Source organism: Cydia fagiglandana, chromosome Z (genome assembly GCF_963556715.1).
Source record: "Cydia fagiglandana chromosome Z, ilCydFagi1.1, whole genome shotgun sequence".
Lineage (NCBI taxonomy): Eukaryota > Metazoa > Arthropoda > Insecta > Lepidoptera > Tortricidae > Cydia > Cydia fagiglandana.
Genome location: NC_085959.1, coordinates 28,229,064 through 28,250,262, shown reverse-complemented (window position 1 = coordinate 28,250,262; position 21,199 = coordinate 28,229,064). Strand labels below are relative to the sequence as shown.

Here is a 21,199-nt window from a genome sequence, read left to right as displayed (position 1 = left end):
ACGACACTTCAAAAAACATTAGCTCTTACACTCGTATATCGTACGAATATCCATAAAATCTAATATTTTGTACTCAAGATTTATTTAGACAAGCCAAATTGAAGAAAAATGAGAAAAATCTTTAAATGTGTTTGTTTCTTTAAAAAAAAATTAAAAATAAAGGAAGGTCTCCTTTAAGTAGGTAAAATGAGCCAACTTAAGTATTTAAGGTAGTTTCCCTCCAGGGCCCGTTTTATTTTTCCACACTGTATATACATTTTATACTTAATTACAAAATTTGGAGATACATTTAACTTGTTGAGTTGACTCTGCACGACCGATAACGTAGCGCTACGCTACAAATACAGTATAAATATTCTCAGTATACGGATTCCAAAGTTTATACAAGTGCACAATGTAAAACAATAGAATAAACTGTTGTTCCATACATATCTAGTTCTTGGAAATACATATTTATGATCGACCATATTGCCCCATAAACGCGAGATGAAAAATTAGATGGTTCTTTGATATTTATTTCTGCAATCCAGCAGTGTGAGGCCGAGTAATTAATAATCCAACATTTTACAATCGAGAGAAATAAATCCGTTAATGGTAGGTAGTTGGTTAGCAGATTTGGAAACGTTGATGTTGTCTCTCATGTTCCCGGAATAGTTTCACACTACAGCTACCTCCGTCAACTTTAATAATCCGGCTTAATATGTATGATATACCTACGCTTCTATCCTTCAGAACAGTTTACCATCGTCATGATTGGAGTCAAAGTACTGGCGTGGTGTACCAGGCAGGTAGCGCGCAACGGCGTCGCGGCCAACGGCCTTTATCAACACGTGCGCTTATCACTGTTGCCGCCCATTGAGCAATTAGATGAGATTACAGATAGTCAGGACTTACTCAACGTTATGTGCTGCTCGTGTTTCCTCACCGCTTGGTGCCTGGGACGTTACGAAGTTCGAATTGTATCTACTCTGCCATTTAACTTTCAGACTCGGTACATTTATTGTATTTACCCAGCTGGATTAGTAGGTGCTACGCATAATTGTAACCGCGGTATTAAACCGTATAAGTACGAATATACATATGGAGCGCTGGTAGTGGCGGTAAATAAATAGTCGTCTAAAGGTAAATTGGTTTCAATGAGTTTGTTGGAACTTATGTACCTACGTACCTACCTAAAAATCATTTATATTTGATATTTTGTAGTAATCGTCTTGGGCTACATTCCGGCTTGGGAGAGATGCAAGTCTCTTTCGTAATAATAATTGAATTGGTTCATGTTTGGATCAATTCTTAAAATTTGGTTCTAAGCGAATCTAACGTTTCTTTAGGAAATATGGGCAGTTGTAAATGACGTAGTGACGCAGTCAGCGACGTATCTACAAGTAAGCCGGAACAAACCCTCTCAAACACTATAGTGGTTAGCGTAGTGTTAAGTGTTACTCGTCGTAGTGCTATATCTATTATGTGGCTCAGGCTCTGTCTGAGCCGATTGTCGCGAGACAGCCGGCCTAGTCGCGAGCCGTGCCGAATTAACTGGCCTCGGCCGTTTCATCCCACAGCAGACATCAAGGCTTCCCGCCGATTACTGATATGCTAGACTACCTTTAAATGAACACCCATGACATTTAGAAACGATAACGCAAAGCGAAACACTGCAATGACAATGGCATTTGCGCCCGATTCTGAGTAAAATTTCGGTTCATAGAAGTGTAGTAGGAATAAGGTAAAATTACTAAAATTATGAACACGTTCGTAAATAAATAATAATATGTACATTATTCTGCACTGACTACATACCGATTTATGACGTGTCATTCCCTTAACGACATTTTACTTACAGGACGAGTAATTAGTCTCACTGCAATCACTGCATGCGCTCTCTGTGTATATACCTACCTACTCCGAACTCATAAAGGGACATAAAAGGCGGTGTTTCCTCTCGGAAATGTGCTTCCGTTATTAATGGCGTGACTCCCAAAATATCCCCCCAAACATTAACTTATTGGTTGACACTCGACAGTTGACGTTTCCAACAACTGCACTACGAGTATTGTATGCATTTAATAGATTTACACAAGTACTTACTTACTTTATTATTTTTCGTGACAATTCGGACATAAAGAATATGTAGGTAGCTAAAATTAAGGTAAATAATCGTTATAGGTAGGTATGTACTTCAGTGCATCGGGAGCAAAAGTCCATTTTACTCCCAAGGGAGTTATATACTATATTTTATAAAAATAAATAAATCGTGACTGTTTCATATGCACCAAGTAGGTTCTAAGTAAAATACTTGTTAAAAGTCAAGGTATAAAATGAGTTTTACTTTCAAAATAATAACGTTTATATTCCAATGTTTTGTTCATGTTTTAAAATATTAAATTAAATTAATTTCTATTCATAGGGCACTCTTTAACAACAATTTATTCGATAATTATATAATAGTTATTTGTTTTAGAAGCGGGCAAAGTTGTTGTTTAACCGCTCGTGCTAATAATGATACTCGAGCAGGCGAAGGATTCCAACATAGAACCACGAGCGAAGCCAGTGGTTCGAAAATGGAATCTTGAGCGTTGCGAGGGTGTCAAAGCACGAGGGTTAAACAAAATTTGCCCCCGAGTGAAACACAAAATTTTTCACCACACCAACCCGTGGCAAATAGGTCTTAAATGTAAAATATCAAACCAAATCAAATCCAAATGAATGTTATTAAATATTTATCATCCAAAATCATCACTCAAAAGTCAATTCTACCACAGCAAACATAAAAAATCAACTCAAAATTTGCATTTGATTACTTTGCCTCACATGTTAATAAAATGCAACTTTGTTATCGGTTTTTGAAGTTCAAAGTAAGCCTTTCTGAGCTGGTGTGGTGAAAAGAATGAAACCTCCCCAACCCCGGGTAGCTGTCGGACCTGGAGATATTTGCTGTAGGGTGGAGTGTGGGCATAGAGAAATAGTAAGACAAGAGTGCTCACTCCATACATCAGTTTTGGTACCAAAAAGACTATGGGTTTCATAGTCGACATCTAGCACCGAGTAGCGGAATTATCAGTACTGCTACTTGATAATAGATGTAGCACCGACCGGAAAGTCTAATGTAATGTCGTTAAGCATTGTGAAAGCTCTAAGTTCTGATTTCTGATGCTGCATCCTGCTTAGAGTCTGCAACATTGAGTCATTTTAATTAATACATGCATTTAATGTTTTTCGTCTCTTTTGACTTAAATGTATAATATTATTGATTTATGTAATAGAATTTTACGAGTACTATGGTTAAAAACTATTTTAGTTAATATAATTAAGTTATGCGTCTTTCATAAGTATGTATATATATCATTTAATAAGTGGACATCAAAGCAAATTTCTTGCTGGACCCATAAGCGTGTTCAAGATAAAGTAAAATCATAGAGATACATACATATTTCCTTTCTATAATTGGTAATTAGAGCAAATACAGAGAGCTATCACCATTACAGATATATGTACACACCTCAGGTGATTAGATAAGTAGAGAAAAATTATCAAACTGGTGTAATCGAGAAGCAATATAAAAACTCATATTCACACTTGTTTATGTCATTATATTGCTTATCAATCTACAGTTAACTATTACTATGAATTAATTATGCATAGATGAGACTTACAGAATGTAGTAGAGTAAAAATATCACCATTAAAATGAAATTAGTACCTGTACATATTTGCACAATGGTAGCGGCAACGATATTTAATACGAAGGTTACTTTGTAGTTGTAACGTTATTTAATGGAGGAAATTAAAGTACGATTTTACGTAATTAACTTGTTGACAGATTGCAGTATCGCCGACATTTGCGAGCGTGCCGGTGGCGGACTGAGCGCGCGACGATGACGACGAACTCGGCCTACTGCTGACCATCCTAGTCCTCGCCACCAGGAACCAGGGCTGCAACTGCTGCCGCGCCGAGAACACCTACATACCAATACCCTATCCTATACCTATACCGACATGTAATCCAATTATTGCATCCGAGATGTCCGGTTACGACTGTGACCGAGAAGAGGAATCTGACTACGGATCCAGCGGCAGCAAGGCTAGCAGCGGGGCAGGCGTGGCGTCGGCCACCGGTGGCGCGGGGGGAAAGGGGACACGTCCTCCTCATCTAGTCAGACCACACGAGTCATTAACATCCACACTTGCGATTGTGACGAAGAAGACGACAATCAATAAATATTAATCCTAGCTCCCATGTTCATTTTTATAGTAAAAAACCCTGTGGGCTTCCTTGTTTTATTTATTGCATTGTTAGATAGGTGTTGCACAGTAAAAATAAGTAAAAATTGTGGATTTAATACCTCAAGGCATTCCTCTTCCAGACAACCATAGGGTCAAACATAAATTTATCTACTAAAGTGCATTCATTACAAAAAAAAAGAATAACTACTTAACCTACTACATTTTCTAAAAAAACAGGGTTTTAAGCCATTGCCAGTACCTAATACCTACTTAGGTAGAGCTGTTAAGCGGTGCACTAGTGAAGAAAGCGGTTATAAATTAGACTATTTCTGACACCTATAGGAACTAATATAATTTTAATCGAAGGTAGTACACCTTAAGTTTTAATACACACACACACACTCAAAGATTGATGCATGTTAACGGTGGCTCAGTTATGAATAAAACATTTTTTTCACTTTCTTTTTCTGGAAACTCGTTATTACTATTTTCTTCTACATTAATTCGATACCTGTTATTGGGCTGGTAAATATATTGCAACACGATTCTTGCATTATGTTAATTATTGAGCGATTTCATAATTATTACATTAATTCCTTGTCGCTTTGAAACGTGACGGAAAGATAGAATCAGAGCAGAGGAGATGATAAAGAATGATGTGAGGTTGTGTCAGATGTGCGGCTGCGATAGGTGAGCGACGCACGCGCATATAAAGTATCAGCGGCGGGCGCACCCGGCAGTCCGCAGCCATGGCGCCGCTCCGCCTGCTAGCCGCGCTGCTCGCCCTGCAGCTTCAGGTGGGTCGTGACTTCACAAGATCACAGCAACAATTTTACCGGTATACGTCCAGAATACATTCCTGAATATCAAGGAAATTCAGGACATTATATATGGCATAAGATAAACGTACTGGTGCTCGACGCGGTACCAGTACATGTCATGAAACTTAAGTCATTGTCAATAGAAGTGACAGCAAGGTGTCATCTATTGGGCATTAGCATGTCGAGCACTAGTACGTTTACCTTACGTATAGATTTCGTATTTGTAACACAGAAATCTAATTTATTATTTTCGTGTTGAGAGGCAGTTAGGCATTCCGGACGTATACGGCTGGCCGAAATGGAAGTTGAACTTTCGTGTATTATAATTTGTTCACAGAAATATATTAAAGTCCGAGTACTTACCTAACTTTGCACCGACTTGAATAGAACATAGTAAGAGAGAGGGTATAAAGACATTTATGGTGACATTAGCACACTTTGTCATTGCAAATGCCACGCAGAGTTAACTTGGTGCGACTCTAAAACTGACTACGCCGGTGGCATTTTATGTAAAAATATATAAATATACCTACCATTAATCTGTCTTTGTTTATTTTCAGTTAAATTATGGACAGAAAATTAACGAAGGAAACAATTTGGTAGCCGTAGCGTCGCACAAGTTGGCAGCCATAAAACAACAATCTCAGAAACAAAATCTTACCGACTCGGATCAAACGACAGACTCCGAAGACAATTTAGAAGTGACGACTGACAAAGATTTAGAACCAGTCAATTTAAACACCAGCGCCATATATCCTGGCGGCGGCACGATAACGAGCATTACGTTTGTGAGAAATCCGGCGTATGATGGACCGTTGCCTACATTTTCAATAATTAATAGTGAAAATGCATCTGATTCAATAGTTGGGACTCTCAGCCAAGACACTGCGTACCTGACCAGTGCTTCGCCAAACAATGACCTATCGTACACTGCTGTAAGTCAAGTGGCCGGCCAACAGACAGATGATAAAGTTGGGTTTATGGCAAAGTCACCCCTTTTCATTAGTTTTGCGCCACGGTGCTCCGGGGCCGTGTCTTCACAATCTCCATATGTTATTAATGCTTGTCCGCCGCATTCCTCAGCCACGCCCCAACCTTCACCTCCGCCGAAGCAACAAATATTATCTTCCGGTCAATTGCAGCCATCGAGTGCACAAAATCCAACTAACATGAGGTTACGGTTCATTCCAGCTTCAGCTGCAGTACAGGGTACAGGGCCCGTAAAGAGCACTGTGCCCGTATCGCCTCAAGTACCAACACAGAGTACAATACCAATACAAAATACAATGCCGATGCAGAATACAGTACCAATGCAAAGAGCAGTCCCAATGCAGAGTACACTCCCAATACAGAACACAATACCGATAGAAAATACTATCCCAATACATAGTGCTATACCAATACAGAGGACAGTATCAAATGCACCAATTCAAAACCCAATAGCTAATATCGTTCAACATCCAAATTTGGGTCTCTTGCTGACACATATTTTATCACAGAATCCTGTCAAGCAAGAATATTCATCGCCCACAAATATTCGATATATAACCGAAAGCCGAAAACCTAGTAAACAAAATGCCGTCAAAACTTTGCTACCTCTTCTCGTACAACTTCTAACAGAAAAAAATAATAATTGTTGCGAATGTAAAAATGAAAACGAATTATCTCATACGTACAGCAGATATAAACCTGGATTCAAAAAAAGATTCGACAAATTCGAGGTCAATTTTGGTCGGCCTGATGTAAATCACTATCATCGCCTTGAACAAAATAAGAGAATAAAAAAGCCTTTCGATGATACTCTGGAAGAAGAAGATTACAGCGATGAAACTTCGGATTACACTGACGAAGAATATGATGACGAAGACTGATTAGAAATAATTTGTATTTTATTATAAATGTATTTTATACTAACATTATAAATAATATGTTTTATATGGATATCTGATTTTCTGTCCTCAAGTACTCATATACTTACCTAATTATCTATTAGCCTTTTACCTCCTTATTTTTAATTAGCCTAGTTATTTTAGTGTCTCACTGCTGGGCAAAGGCCTATCCCCCTTTCCTCCACTCAACTCTGATGTTTGTACTTTCCCGCCAATCAGGATAAATGCGTCCAGTAGTAATTCTTCACCACCATCCGCCGCATGGCCGTCATCTCCTTTTCGGTGTGCCTGAACCCCGGCCTGCACCATCGATGATGTTCCGTGAGGGATGAGTCCCACTTAGTAACTGGGCCAAAACCATCATACAGGGTGCCTGCGTCGGACATGTTCCGCCCATTTTACCTACTGATAGATTTATTTGGATTCAACCACAAAAGAAACGTTTTTGCTGTAACATTCGAGTATGCATGAGTGTTGTTGTATGTACGAGTATGGACTTCATACGTAAGTACCGACTTAATACATATGAGAAGATAGTTAAAATTGTTCTCCCACCAAAAACATAAATGTGACAGATTACCTATTCGCACGTGTATGTACAACGTTTACAGTGCATATGGCCCTTTAAATTTACATACACACGTACTCGTATAGTGCTAGTTACTACACTAGGGCGGTTTTAGCACCACATGTAGGTACCGTAATAGCTTAATTAGTAATTTTTTGAGAAATATATTTTTAGTAACTAATGTCCCTTTTATCCATAATCGGTTTCTGCAATGTCGATCGTGGGCTAAGAGTTTCACATGTTTTGTTAATGTTGTTATGCAGCGGCCGGCAGTACAGTCGCCATCCGATATATCGGAGCGGCCAAGGTGTTCACAATATCTGAACGCGCACTCTAATGCCTTGACAATAGAGGCGTGTTCAGATATTTGTGAACACCTTGGCTGCTCCGATATATCTGATGGCGACTGTACATACGTGCTCGGAGCGGGTCGAATAACGCCGCCCTGGAGTCCGCGCAACCCGCCGATACTTACATAATACATACTTCACCATATGTAATATTTTTTTGATAACGATTAATTAATTTGTCATTTGTTGATCATAAAAATTGCGCTTTTGTCCCAGGCAATGCCGTTAGTTACGATGGTTCCTTAGATCATACTTAGTTAATCTATTAATGCCCTAGCAATAAGATTAACTTTTGGCTGCCCCCTAAAAAGGAAAGGGGGAAATGTGAACCACCGTTCATAAAATAAGAAAAGTACATCAAGTTGAATAACAGTAGGTATAACTTTCTGTTACAGTAGACTACTAATAGTTATCTGTTTCACTCGGGGGCAAAGTTGTTGTTTAACCGATCGTGCTAATATTGATACCCGACCAAGCGAAAGATTCCAAAATTGAACCACGAGCGTAGCGAGTGGTTCGAAAAATGGAATCTTGAGCGTTGCGAGAGTTTCAAAGCACGAGGGTTAAACAAAATTTGCCCCCGAGTGAAACACAAAATTTTTCACCACACCAACCCGAAGCAAATATTAAATGTAAAATAAAATATCAAACAAATTCAAAACAAATCAAATCCAAATGAATGTTATTAAATATTTATTACCCAAAATCATCATTTTAATAGTAAATTCTACCAACAAACATAAGAAAACAACTCAAAATTCGCATTGATTACTTTGCCTCACATGTGAATAAAATGGAGCATTCCACGGGCTGTCCCGTACAAATAGGTTAGGAGGTGAACATATCAAAAGTCCCCGGCTGTAGGCCCGGTGCTGGGGGGCTAGAGGGGGGTAAGAAGGTCGAATTTTTCGGTTTTTCATTGATATCTTGGAAACTTTGCGTCTTAGCGACATGACTACTAAGACAAACCTAAAGCTGATAAAATTAGTCACAAGTTTTATCCAGTCAAGTTTTTCGATATCTTGAATAGTTTTTGAGATACCCGCTCTTGAAAGTTTATTTAGGGATTTTAATTTTATCTTGATATCTTCATCAGTGAAGATGTTAGGCCATGTTTGGTATCATCTATCTATCGCCATGTTTGGTATAATAAAGCCCTAAGCAAATAAGGTTATTGCGAACTTGCACTTGAACTTGTTTCGGCTTTGAAATTATTATATTCATAAATAAAATTCGAATGAACTTGATCGAGCAAACGTATGTAAAGTCTGTTTGCACTTATGATTGTGGTCAGGATAGCCGAGTGGACTTGTTATTCCTGTGGAGTTTAGACTTGGATAGTACTCTTCCCACGAGGACGTGTGAAAGGTCAGAATGGCCGTGTCGCAGACCGTCATAATGAATGTATGACGGCTGCGTTTGATGGAATGTCAAGTATTGAAATAGTTTATGCTTGAGTGTGTTTGACTGCGATACAGTGAGTTTTATTTGAATGACCCGAACAGCTTCTTTAATGGATTGGTTCCTGGCTGATTCTGAGGACAGCCCGAAATGAGATGACATCCTGAGTGGAACCGTCAGTCAGATTGGAATTGGAAAAGTGTCGCAGTCAACCTCGCTGCATTCCTACAATTAATATTTTATGAATTCTATCGTTTTAGCTGTGCCGTTCATGGATTACCATTAATTTATCTACTCCTCGTTATATATAAATGCAAGTGTCCTGACTGACTGACTGACTGACTGACTGATTCATCAACGCAGAGCCGAAACTACAAAAGCCAGAAAGTTGAAATTTGCACACCAGATTGCATTTATAAAGTGTACAAGAGATAAGAAGCGATTTTGAGAAATTCAACCCCTAAGGGGGTTAAAAAAAGGATGAAAGTTTGTATGGGGTTAAAGTTTTCTTTTAAGCTAGGAATTTGAAACTTCGTAAAAAGATATATTATTAAAATACAAGAAAACTACTTTCAGCGTTTTTGAAAATTCATCCCCTAAGGTGGTGAAAAAGGGGTTGAAAGTTTGTATGGATATCAAAAAAAATTTCAAGCGGTGGACTTGAATCTTTGTATTTAGGGATATTATTAGAAGACAGGAAAAGTAATTTCAGCGTTTTGTAAAATTCATCCCCTAACAGGGTTAAAAAGGGGTTGAAAATTTTAATCCATTACAAATGCTTTGAAACTTCGTAGAAAGGCATAATAGCCGATTACAAAAAAAGTGATTGCAACATTTTTGGAAATTCAACTCCTAAGGGGGTTAAAAAGGGGATGAAAGTTCGTCTTCGGGTGCAAATTTTATTTTAAGCTAGGAACTTGAAACTTTGTAAAAAAGTATCAAATTCAAATACAAGAAAATTATTTTCAGCGTTTTAGAAAATTCATCCCCCAAGGTGGTGAAAAAGGGGTTGAAAGTTTGTATGGATATCAAAAAATTTTTCGAGCGCAGGACTTGAATCTTTGCATTTGGAGATATTATTAGAAGACAATAAAAGTAATATCAGCGTTTTGTAAAATTCAACCCCTAACAGGGTTAAAAAGGGGATGAAAGTTTGTATGGGGTTAAAGTTTTCTTTTGAGCTAGGAATTTGAAACTTCTTTAAAAGATACATTATTAAAATACAAGAAAACTAATTTCAGCGTTTTTGAACATTCATCCCCTAAGATCGTGAAAAAGGGATTGAAAGTTTGTATGGATACCAAACATTTTTTCGAGTGTGGGACTTGAATCTTTGTATTTAGGGATATTATGACAAGACAGGAAAAGTAATTTCAGCGTTTTGTAAAATTCATCCCCTAACAGGGTTAAAAAGGGGTTGAAAATTTGAATCCATTACAAATGGTTTTGAAACTTCTTAGAAAGGCATAATAGCCGATTACAAAAAAAACAATTACAACGTTTTTGGAATTTCAACCCCTAAGGGAGTTAAAAAGGGGATGAAAGTTCGTCTGCGCGTGCAAATTTTATTTTAAGCAAGGAACTTGAAACTTTATAGAAAGGTATTAAATTAAAATACAAGAAAACTAATATCAGCGTTTTTGAAAATTCATCCCCTATGGTGGTGAAAACGAGGTTAAAAGTTTGTATGGATATCATAATTTTTTTCGAGCGTGGGATTTGAATCTTTGTATTTGGGGATAATATTAGAAGACAATAAAAGTGATTTCAGCGATTTGTAAAATTCATCTCCTAACAGGGTTAAAATGGGGTTCAAAGTTTGAATCGATTACAAATGCTTTGAAACTTCTTAGAAAGACATAATAGCCGATTACAAAAAAAAGTAATTGCAACGTTTTTGGAAATTCAACCCCTAAGGGGGTTAAAAAGGGGATAAAAGTTCGTCTTGGGGTGTAAATTTAATTTTAAGCTAGGAACTTGAACTTTATGCAAACAAGGTATTAAAATAAAAAAAAACATGAAAACTAATTCAAGCATTTTTGAAAATCATCCCCCAAGGTGGTGAGAAAGGGGTTGAAAGTTTGTATGGAGATCAGATATTTTGTGAGTGCGGAACTTGAATCTTTGTTTAAGGGCATAGGTACCTATTATGAGAATACAAGAAAAGTAATTTCAGCAACCAACATCAAAATCCACTTGACTTAAAACTTCATACAACTTGCTAAAAAAGAAAAGTACTTAATTTCAACATTGCTTGGATATGAAAATGATAAGTACTAAAGATGTAAAATGTTGAAGATAAGATTCCACGCGGACGAAGTCGCGGGCAACAGCTAGTTTTCGTATAAATCGGGGGTGCTGAATTCATTTATGGTATCTCCAATGCAATTCTCCAATGCAAGTTTGCTATCAGTTTTTGAATTGCAAAGTAAGCCTTTCCGAGCTGGTGTGGTGAAAAATAATATATATACTGTTATTCAAATTGATGTATTTATCTTATTTTTTAATATTCCTAGTTAATTATTTTTGAACATTTATATATAGAGATAGAGGATATTTCCAGTCTCTTGGCTACATACTAAGTGACTATAGGCCAAAGGTATGGTGCAATTTTTTCCAGCGAAGGCGCCATACCTTCGGCCTATTCTCAAGTAGATGGCGTTAATATTAATATTTAACCAGTTAACACTTATCAGTGAAAGAATAATGATCAAAGTCAAATGTCGTTTTAACAGGTTTAATCGTCTGTCTTAAGATGGCAGAAAATGTACTGTAGCTACATAATTTACCATGACAGTAACTCGCTATTTCAAATCTGTGTCCCTAGTGAAAAAAGGTACATGTCTCGGGCAGCGCGGTTGTAAAAGGGTATAAGTTCCAAGTAACACCTGTGCCCTTTTACTCCTAAGCTGCGTGAGACTTGTACCCTTTTTCACTGGGGCCACAGAAATTCTCTTTGCTAAAACGTTACTGCGATTTATCAACCTAACAAAATTAATATTAACACAGTTCAAACTAGGTTAGTGTATTGCTGTCAACTTACAAAATTGTCATTAGGTTGTATAGTAGAAGCAATTGCTTCATGACTTATGAAACACGCATGTGACACCCTTAATATAGCAACATCTATAGACTATACCTACGAAGACCGCTAAGCGTTGGTTGTTAGTCTCCATAGGCTACTTATAGTGACCAAAATCAAGAAAAACTGGCCTATATGTAATTGCATATGTAATTTAGCAAGAATCTTGAGTAAGTGCCTCATGAGAGTCATGAGTTACGATACGGGGCGTCCGCGTTATAATGTATGCTAGTATCTCAGCTATATACTTTTGGTTTGTTTACCTACCTATATGATTCTACTATTTTAAAGTTGCATACAACGGTTGCATAAAATACTATTACATGTAAGAGTGTTAATTGCTCTGCGTTAAGGCGCCTTAGTATAATAAGTAATACATATAATAACCCAAACTATATTATACTAACAATATAAATAACAATTGAGTTCGATAACTCACCTAGGTGTACAGTCGTGTGCTGAAGCAGAACTGTGCGTCAAAATGTCCTGCGCTTGCTCAAACATTAGCTGTTGCTGGCACATATCTACGTGCAGTCATATCTTTCACAAAAACATTACGTGCTCGTACCAACCCAAGACCTAGTTACAAAATTACCCAGTAACCGATTTTACTTTTGAAATCACTTGTATATATACTAGTGTGAGGGCTTACTAGGCCAAACCCGATATCAAAATGGTGTCACTCAAAATACACTTATTAGCGACGATTATGTTCATATCTAAGGTAGCTAGTCGTTCATAATTAAATTACAATTTTAATATCTATGTTTCACTGATGGGTGTCTAATATTCATGTTATTAATTTCAATAATAGAACTCACGACAGAGAGAGGGATATATGGTTAAGCAAAAATACGATTAAACTTTCAGGCTTACAGTGAAGTTGTCACCGGTACGTGCTCACAGCGTTACGGATCGGCGACGCCTTCCATCATCCCCGGCGGCCAGTTCATCGTGCCCGCCATGATCTTTCCCATCCTGCCATCGTGCCAAGCCGCCGGGTCCTGCGCGTCTAAGAAGCAAACGCCGGCTCCCTGTAGCGCGGCCTGTGCCGACGAAGATGATGACATTGAACTGAACAAATTCCTATACGGCCTCATCAGTAATATAATCAAGAGCAAAAAATGCTCAGGAAAAAAGCAGAGCAACGCCTGTAGCATTGTTGAGGGCAGCGCATGCCCTAGCGACGGGTACGACGTGTACTCGTGCGGCTACGGCGACGACTACGACTACTATTCGGGTCCCCCCGCCGCCGCCGCGGTCTACACCTCGGGCGGCACCAGCGGAGGGAGCGATGGATCTTGTCCCGAGATATGTGTCTATTTCACACCGGTTCCAACAGCGAGCGCTGATTGTTAAATAACTGTAGAAACAAATTAAATACAAGTATTTTATTAATAAACCCAGCACATCTTTTAATTTACCGCCTAATAATAAATAATACTGAAATAACTATTAAGTACTCGTTTACTCTACGTAGGTACCTAGTAATAATCTATATATATAAATGCAAGTGTCCTGACTGACTGATTCATCAACACAGAGCCGAAACTACAAAAGATAGATAGTTGAAATTTGCACACTAGATTACATTTATAAAGTGTACAAGAGATAAGAAGCGATTTTGAGGAATTCAACCCCTAAGGGGGTAAAAAGGGGATGAAAGTTTGTATGGGGTTCAAGTTTTATTTTGAGCTAGGAATTTGAAACTTCGTAAAAAGATATATTATTAAAATACAAGAAAACTAATTTCAGGGTTTTTGAAAATTCATCCCCAAGGTGGTGAAAAAGGGATTGAAAGTTTGTATGGACATCATTTTTTTTTTCGAACGCGGAACTGGAATCTTTGTATTTGGGGATATTATTAAAAGAGGGGAAAAGTAATTTCAGCGTTTTGTAAAATTTATCCCCTAACAGGGTTAAAAAGGGGTTGAAAGTTTGAATCCAATACAAATGCTTTGAAACTTCTTAGAAAGGCATAATAGCTGATTACAAAAAAAAGCGATTGCAACGTTTTTGGAAATTCAACCCCTAAGGGGGTTAAAAAGGGGATGAAAGTTCGTCTTGGGGTGCAAATTTTATGCTAAGCAAGGAACTTGAAACTTTGCAAAAAGGTATTAAATTAAAATACAAGAAAACTAATTTCAGCGTTTTTGAAAATTCATCCCCTAAGGTGATGAAAAAGGGGTTGAAAGTTTGTATGGATATCAAAAAAATTTTCGATTTTATTAAAAGTTCGAGTTTTTTTTATTTTATTTTGTGATATTATTAAAAGACAAGAAAAGCAATTTCAGCGTTTTGTAAAATTCATCCCCTAACAGGGTTAAAAAGGGGTTGAAAGTTTGAATCCATTACAAATGCTTTGAAACTTCTTAAAAAGGCTTAATAGCTGATTACAAAAGAAGTAATTGCAACGTTTTTAGAAATTCAACCCCTGAGGGGGTTAAAAGGGGGATGAAAGTTCGTCTTGGGGTGCAAATTTTATTTTTAGCTAGGAACTTGAAACTGCAAAAAGGTATTAAATTAAATTACAAGAAAACTAATTTCAGCGTTTTTGAAAATTCATCCCCTAACGTGGTGCAAAAGAAGTTCAAAGTTTGTATGAATATCAAACATTTTTTTCAAGTTTTCAAGCTAGGAACTTCAAACTTGGTAAAAGGGCATTAACATTATATTAAAAGTTTGTATTATAAAGTTTGCATCGATGAAAATTATAGGTAGGTACTCAAGATGTAAAATGTTCAAGATAAGAGTCCACGCGGACGAAGTCGCGGGCAACAGCTAGTATATCATAAATATAGTAATAAAGTCTTTAGAGTTTTGTAGGTAACTACGAGTATGTATACATTGCATATTGCTATAGTTCGTTTTTTTAGGATTAGAAATAAGGTAAACAATCTTAATGTGTCTTTTAATTGAAAAACACATTTTAGAAATAAGTTACGGCAAATATGTAACAATTATGAATCTACGAGTAATACGATCATTTATGTTTTTCTGCTTTCATAAGTAAGTTTAGCGGATCAAAGCATCACATACGTCTGGCATATATTTTTACTATGAATAATTTACCTACTGACTTTTGGTTCGGAAGAACTCTCTTAATTTTACACGTACGGGTACGTCGCTCAGACATAGTCATGAAAGGAAGAGCGGCGTTCCTTCTGATCTACCGACTTTCTGTAAGTGAATTATATGTACAAATGCTAGAGCTAGAAGCGACGAAAGGCCATACAGACGATTTTCTCTACATGGACCGTTCACTGACGAAGTCTTTTTTTAACTTGTAACACCGACGTGTTAGATTTACATACCGTAAAATGGGGTGAGTTGGGTGAAATTTGACTTTGAAACCTCGATAAAATTGTATTTTTACATGTGAAAACTGAATGGTGTATATAATAAGTGGTTCGGACGTTTGTATTTTATTTTGGGTAGTTCCATTTCATAACTTTGACGATAAAGAGGAAAACCCACCTTACCCCGTAGTGCCTCGTATTTGGGGTGAGAGGGTTTTTTATAAAAAGGTGATTTTGGAAGATTGTTGGATCGTTTTTTTTTTATCATGCGTATTACTATAGCCCCATTTTAAATTGGAATACATTATTTATGTAACAGTAGCCTTAAAATCCCTTCTCACCCCCCTCTCTAACCTTCTCTCCCCATTCATCTCCCCGCGAAACCTACTCACCCCGTTTTACGGTACTTTAGTTTCACGTATTTTTGATTTACTGTTACTGTTTGTTTACTTAATTATCAATGTTTGCCCGTCTAATAAATATTCAAAACGTTGCGACAATACGAGTACACTTTACGAGTAGTATCTCTATATCTTTTCACCCAGCAAATGCAGCAAACCTCTTGAAATGACGTTCCATTTACGCGGACTTATTAAAGTTAGGTTTATCTACTTGAAGTTCCAACTTAACTCAAGCTAGAGCGGTCCCGATCCGGGCCGAGGCATCCGCAACATGTCATTTTCTATGACGGCTGATCGGTGATCACGTGTTTTTCCATAAGCGGATGGCGCTGGGCCTAACATACGGCGTTGCATGAACAAGAGATTTCCTTTTGGCAGGATTGATCCTTAGGAACCAGGGATGGATTCAAGAAGTGGAGCCACCGAGATTATTGATGTAAATTTTTAGGGGGGGGGGGGGCTCTACATTTGATCTTGATAACTGTATCATTTAAGCTACTAGGTCAAGTTTGGTATCGTTTCCGTATAAATCGGGGGTGCTGAATTCATTTCTGATATCACAATGATAAGTACCATTCCAAAGTAAAAACACATAAAATATGAAAAAAATACTTTTTGTTAAATTCCTCTTCAGTCTCTTCACGCTTAAACTGCTGAACCAATTTAGTTAAAATTTGGTACAGAGATAGTTTGAGTCCCAGGGAATAACATACCATACTTTTAATGTCAATAATCATCCCTTAAGGGTGTGAAAAGGGAGGAGGAAATTTGTATGGGGATTCAATAACCGCTGAACCGATTTAGATAAAATTTGGTATAGAGATAGTTTGAGTCCCAGGGAAGAACATAGGATAGTTTTTATTCCAAAAAAATACCTTAAAAATGAAAGGTATGGTGTAGGATTGTATGGGAAATCAATAAACGCTGAACCGATTTCGATGAAATCTATGTCTACATCTTTGATTTAGTTGAAAATGATACTAAACTTGACTTAGAACCTAAACTAATTAACCTCAAACGTCGCAGACGCTTAAACCCCCCCCCCCCCCACCTGAATCAAAAATGTGGGTGGCTCCACTTCCTAAATCTATCCTTGGGTCCTAAGGACCAATCCTGTTAAAGGAAATCTCTTGTTCATGCAACGCCGTGGTTTACCTTTTTTTGCTCTGAGCAAACACAACTACATAGAAAAAGGGCCGGTAGCTCCGGTCCGGCCCCGACCTGGTCTTGAGTGAGTCATCCTTTAAAGAAATCTACCATACTGCTAATAAATTTCAGGTAAGTTTGTGAATATATAATTGCATGCAAAATTATTTTGAATCATCATCACCTATATACCTATAGCACGTGAGAACTTCACACACAAATGCACTGCCGCGCATTGGCCTCCTCTAATTAGCGAGAGGGATTGCTATAGGCTAGGCACTCTGGTCCTGGGTCAGAGGCTATACATATAGGTACAGATATACACATATGAATTTCTTAGCGCATGCACCTAAGCAGGTTTCTTCACGGTGTTTTCCATCATTCCTTCATCAAAAAGCGACTACTTATATGGTATGTAATCTTACATACCTATGACAAATGATTTTTAGTGCCTTACCTTGTAAGTTGTAAATAGTGTTGTAAGTAGTGTTTTCTTACCAATAATGTATCTATAATATTGTTTAAATGTACATACATATGTAGGTAGGTACTTATTCTGTACCTCTAACTCAGCGGTTCTCAAACTTTTTTGGTGACGGAACCCTTTTGGAAAGCGAAATATTTGACGGAACCCCTAATTAAAAATTTTCGTTCGTCACTGTGGACCAGATATACCTATAGAAGTGCTGGTTTTTTTCTTATTATTACAAGTATTTTCGCGGAACCCCAACAGAGGCTTTGCGGAACCCTAGGGTTCCGAGGAACACACTTTGAGAATGGGTGCTCTAACTGATACTGACAAAGACCCTAGAAGTAGCCAGTAACATAATTCCTCTCTCTACGGCCCTGACCACCGGCGGCACACTGGGTCAGGTTTCTTTATTATATGTTGTTTTTGTATGTTTTTTCATAGTATGAATTCCTAACCTAAGATGAAATATACATAAGTAGATAGAGTATTAAGCAATTACCGTCGCTCATGGACACCCCAAGTTAAAATATCATCGAAATTACTAGGCTCGTGTTTAGTTTATTTATTATACAAATTAGGTTCAAAGAAAATCTGAAGAATTATGAGTAATTTTGCCTCTACTGTACTGTTTAATCTTTTATTAGGAAAGGATAACGGAAGGAATTTCAAAGATACGTGATTTTGAAAAGAATTTTATTGTAACACAATTTCGTGAAAATTGCATTGATAGCGACTGATATGTACAAATATATTGGATGATAAATAATTATGTATAAGTACCTACTCTATCAAATCTGTGACACAATAGTTTTAGCCAAGAATCACTTGCAAAAGAATTGGGTATAATAATCACGAAAAGGTCTCACCCTATTCACAAACATACCAAACCTTAGCTGTACCTCATTTGCCATGAAGTCACAATTTAGTATCATTTTCATTGCTATATTAAACGTAAGCGATTTATTTAATTATTTTGCCATACTGTGCTAATATAATATTACGAGTAGAGTATAGTAGAATATAATGTAATCTTTATTTTTTATCTTATAGGTGGTGTGCTGTTATCCTTCACCAAGTGAAAGTGGGCAATACGAAAACATAGTATTTCCTAGTGAAAGTAGCCCTCCTGAAAGTGTACAGAAGAGCAATTTTCCTGAGGTTGAATACCCAAATAAGGTACTAGATACTATGGAATCATTTTACTTCCGCGAAGCCAACAATGATATTCTTGCTCCTTTTAGTAACGAAGTTAAGAACGCATACAATTCTCTCAATGTAGAAAGAAAAGTCAAAGATACACAGTTCAAACTTCAAAAGTCAAGTGCTGAGGCAGTACAGACACGAAAAGATCCTAGCAGTGAATCAAATGTAGAGAGACCCGAAAGTACCAACAGCGAATCAAATGCAGAGGTACTAGAAGCACCCGGAGATACCAAAAACGAAGCAAATGCAGAGGTACCAGAAGTGCCAGGAGATACCAATAACGACGAAAATGAAGACACACTAGTGGAATCCGAAGATGCCTACAACGAAGCAAATGTAGAAATACTAGCGGATTCTGTAAATAACAACGATGAAGAAATACTGGCGGAACCTCAAGATACAAACGATGAAGAAAAAGAAGAAATAATAGCGGCACTAGAAGATACCAACGATGAAAAAAATGAAGAAATACTGGCGGAGCCTCAAGATACAAATAATGAAGAAAAAGAAGAAATAATAGCGGCACTAGAACACACCAACGATGAAAAAAATGAAGAAATACTGGAGAAACCTCAAGATACTAACAATGATGAAAATCAGGAAATACTAGCGGAACCCGAGGATACCAAGAATGATGAAAATGAAGAAATTCTAGCGGAACCCGAGGATACCAAGAATGAAGAAAATGAAGAAATACTAGCGGAACCTGAAGATACCAACAACTAAACAAATGAAGCAAAAGATACTAACAATAAAGGAAATGTAGACGGAGCCAACGAAGGGACCAGTGAACTAAGTGCAGAGAGAGTTGAAAATACCAACAGTTTTTCAGGTATAGGTGTAGCACAGTCGGGAGATAAAATCGTTGAATCAAATGTAGATGTTTGTTATTGGTAAATAAATTATTCTGCTACACTGAGTACCTAAATAAAAAAAGTAGATAAATTTAACAATCAACTAATGGATATACCTGCAGATTATACTGATACTTCAGTCCCTACTGGAGATATTACTTCAGAACCAGAATGATGAGTCAGTGCGCCCTAATTCAGAAATTGGAGACAAGAGGCCAGTTATACCTGATATCTGACAATAGATAACTATCCCCAATCTTTATTTATAACCTGATTATGATGTTTAGAGTTAAGCTACGAAAAGTTTGCAACGATTTTGATAGCCCTCGCAGTGCCAGTGTTATTTATACGTCACAATGTCATCGAAGTTTGACGTCTAAAATAATACTTGCACTGCGTGGGTTATCAAATCCGCTGCAGACTTTTCTTAGTCTGACTATACCTAAATAATTTATACTTTATTTCCTCGCAGCATGTATGGAGAAAAGAACTATAATATGTATAACTCGGCAGGAATAGCAATTCGCCGATTCGACTAAATCGAATCTCATCCACGAATTGTCATTTTCCAGGCTCGTCCATAATGTAGGTAGGTACTGACTTTAAATGTACATATATGTATTTAATTAGTTGTGAGTACATAGTAATTGCGAGGACCACTTGTTATGTGAGTTTTTACGTAATTATTATTGTGCAGCATACTACAAAGAGAGTATTCAAAAGTTTCATGTCTTGGCAAGACTTGTTATTGATCGTTTTTACCCATACCTGTTATATTTTCGTCATTTTTTCCCTCAGGTTTAGATTTATGGTAAGTTTGAAAAGTTCCTCATTTACAACGGAATGAATATAAAATCCCAATTTGTCCCAAAAAGGTAGGTAGGTACCCTCCTCGGTCAAGTTATGTTCTAATGTACATATGTATTGTTCCCCATGGAAAACAAAAAAAAATGATAGCCAGCATTCAATGAATGGAGTATGATACCTTATTTTCCCCAAAGAAGACTGTCAACTGGGACATATATTTCATGCTAAAACATAGAAGGTAGGATTCTATAGAAGTGGTATACGCGTGCCTCCGTGAGGGACAAAACATAGGCAATGCGACAGACACTATGATTGCTCGAATTTATTTGTTGCTCACCATACGAGTAACCCATACTGATTTAAATTGGGGAATAAAGAAAAATTTGAGACTGTGACAGGACAAACAATAATAGCGCTGTCGCTGCTACTCCGACTGAAAGATACTTAAGACTATCCCGTTCGCTCATTTCCCCTACATGCTTTATCCAGTTAAAATACTAGATTCATGAGCTAAAAGGGGGAGTTGCGTCAGGGGGAGGGAATGGGACACTAGTGTACCTCGTAAGTCTTTACATTTACGAGAAACTTTTGTTAATTCAAAAATTGCCTAACTTGTTGAAAAAAACTTAATTTTAGGATTACAAGTAGTACATTTGTTAACATGTTTCAAATACACTATTTTTTTT

General features: G+C 37.3%; 3 protein-coding genes across 3 annotated transcripts in view; 1 reads left to right on the top strand and 2 right to left on the bottom strand.

Annotated features, from left to right (window-relative positions):
* The window catches only part of LOC134679425 (uncharacterized), a 105,742-nt gene that overhangs the window by 16,323 nt on the left and 68,220 nt on the right, over positions 1-21,199 (bottom strand). The window lies entirely within an intron of this gene.
* LOC134679420 (serine/threonine-protein phosphatase 2A regulatory subunit B'' subunit beta-like) overlaps positions 1-21,199 on the bottom strand; it is an 82,852-nt gene that overhangs the window by 38,314 nt on the left and 23,339 nt on the right. The window lies entirely within an intron of this gene.
* On the top strand, positions 4,938-6,930 carry LOC134679422 (uncharacterized). Its single transcript, XM_063538323.1, has 2 exons — positions 4,938-5,017; positions 5,602-6,930. Exons 1-2 carry the CDS (start codon positions 4,970-4,972, stop codon positions 6,910-6,912), a joined length of 1,359 nt encoding a protein of 452 aa, XP_063394393.1. The 5' UTR covers positions 4,938-4,969; the 3' UTR covers positions 6,913-6,930.

Bases quoted from the DNA above. Each gene is read 5' to 3' on its own strand.
- LOC134679422 (XM_063538323.1), top strand. From the start codon at position 4,970: ATGGCGCCGCTCCGCCTGCTAGCCGCGCTGCTCGCCCTGCAGCTTCAG. The intron at 5,018-5,601 runs GTGGGTCGTGAC...GTTTATTTTCAG, and splicing joins TGCTCGCCCTGCAGCTTCAG to TTAAATTATGGACAGAAAAT.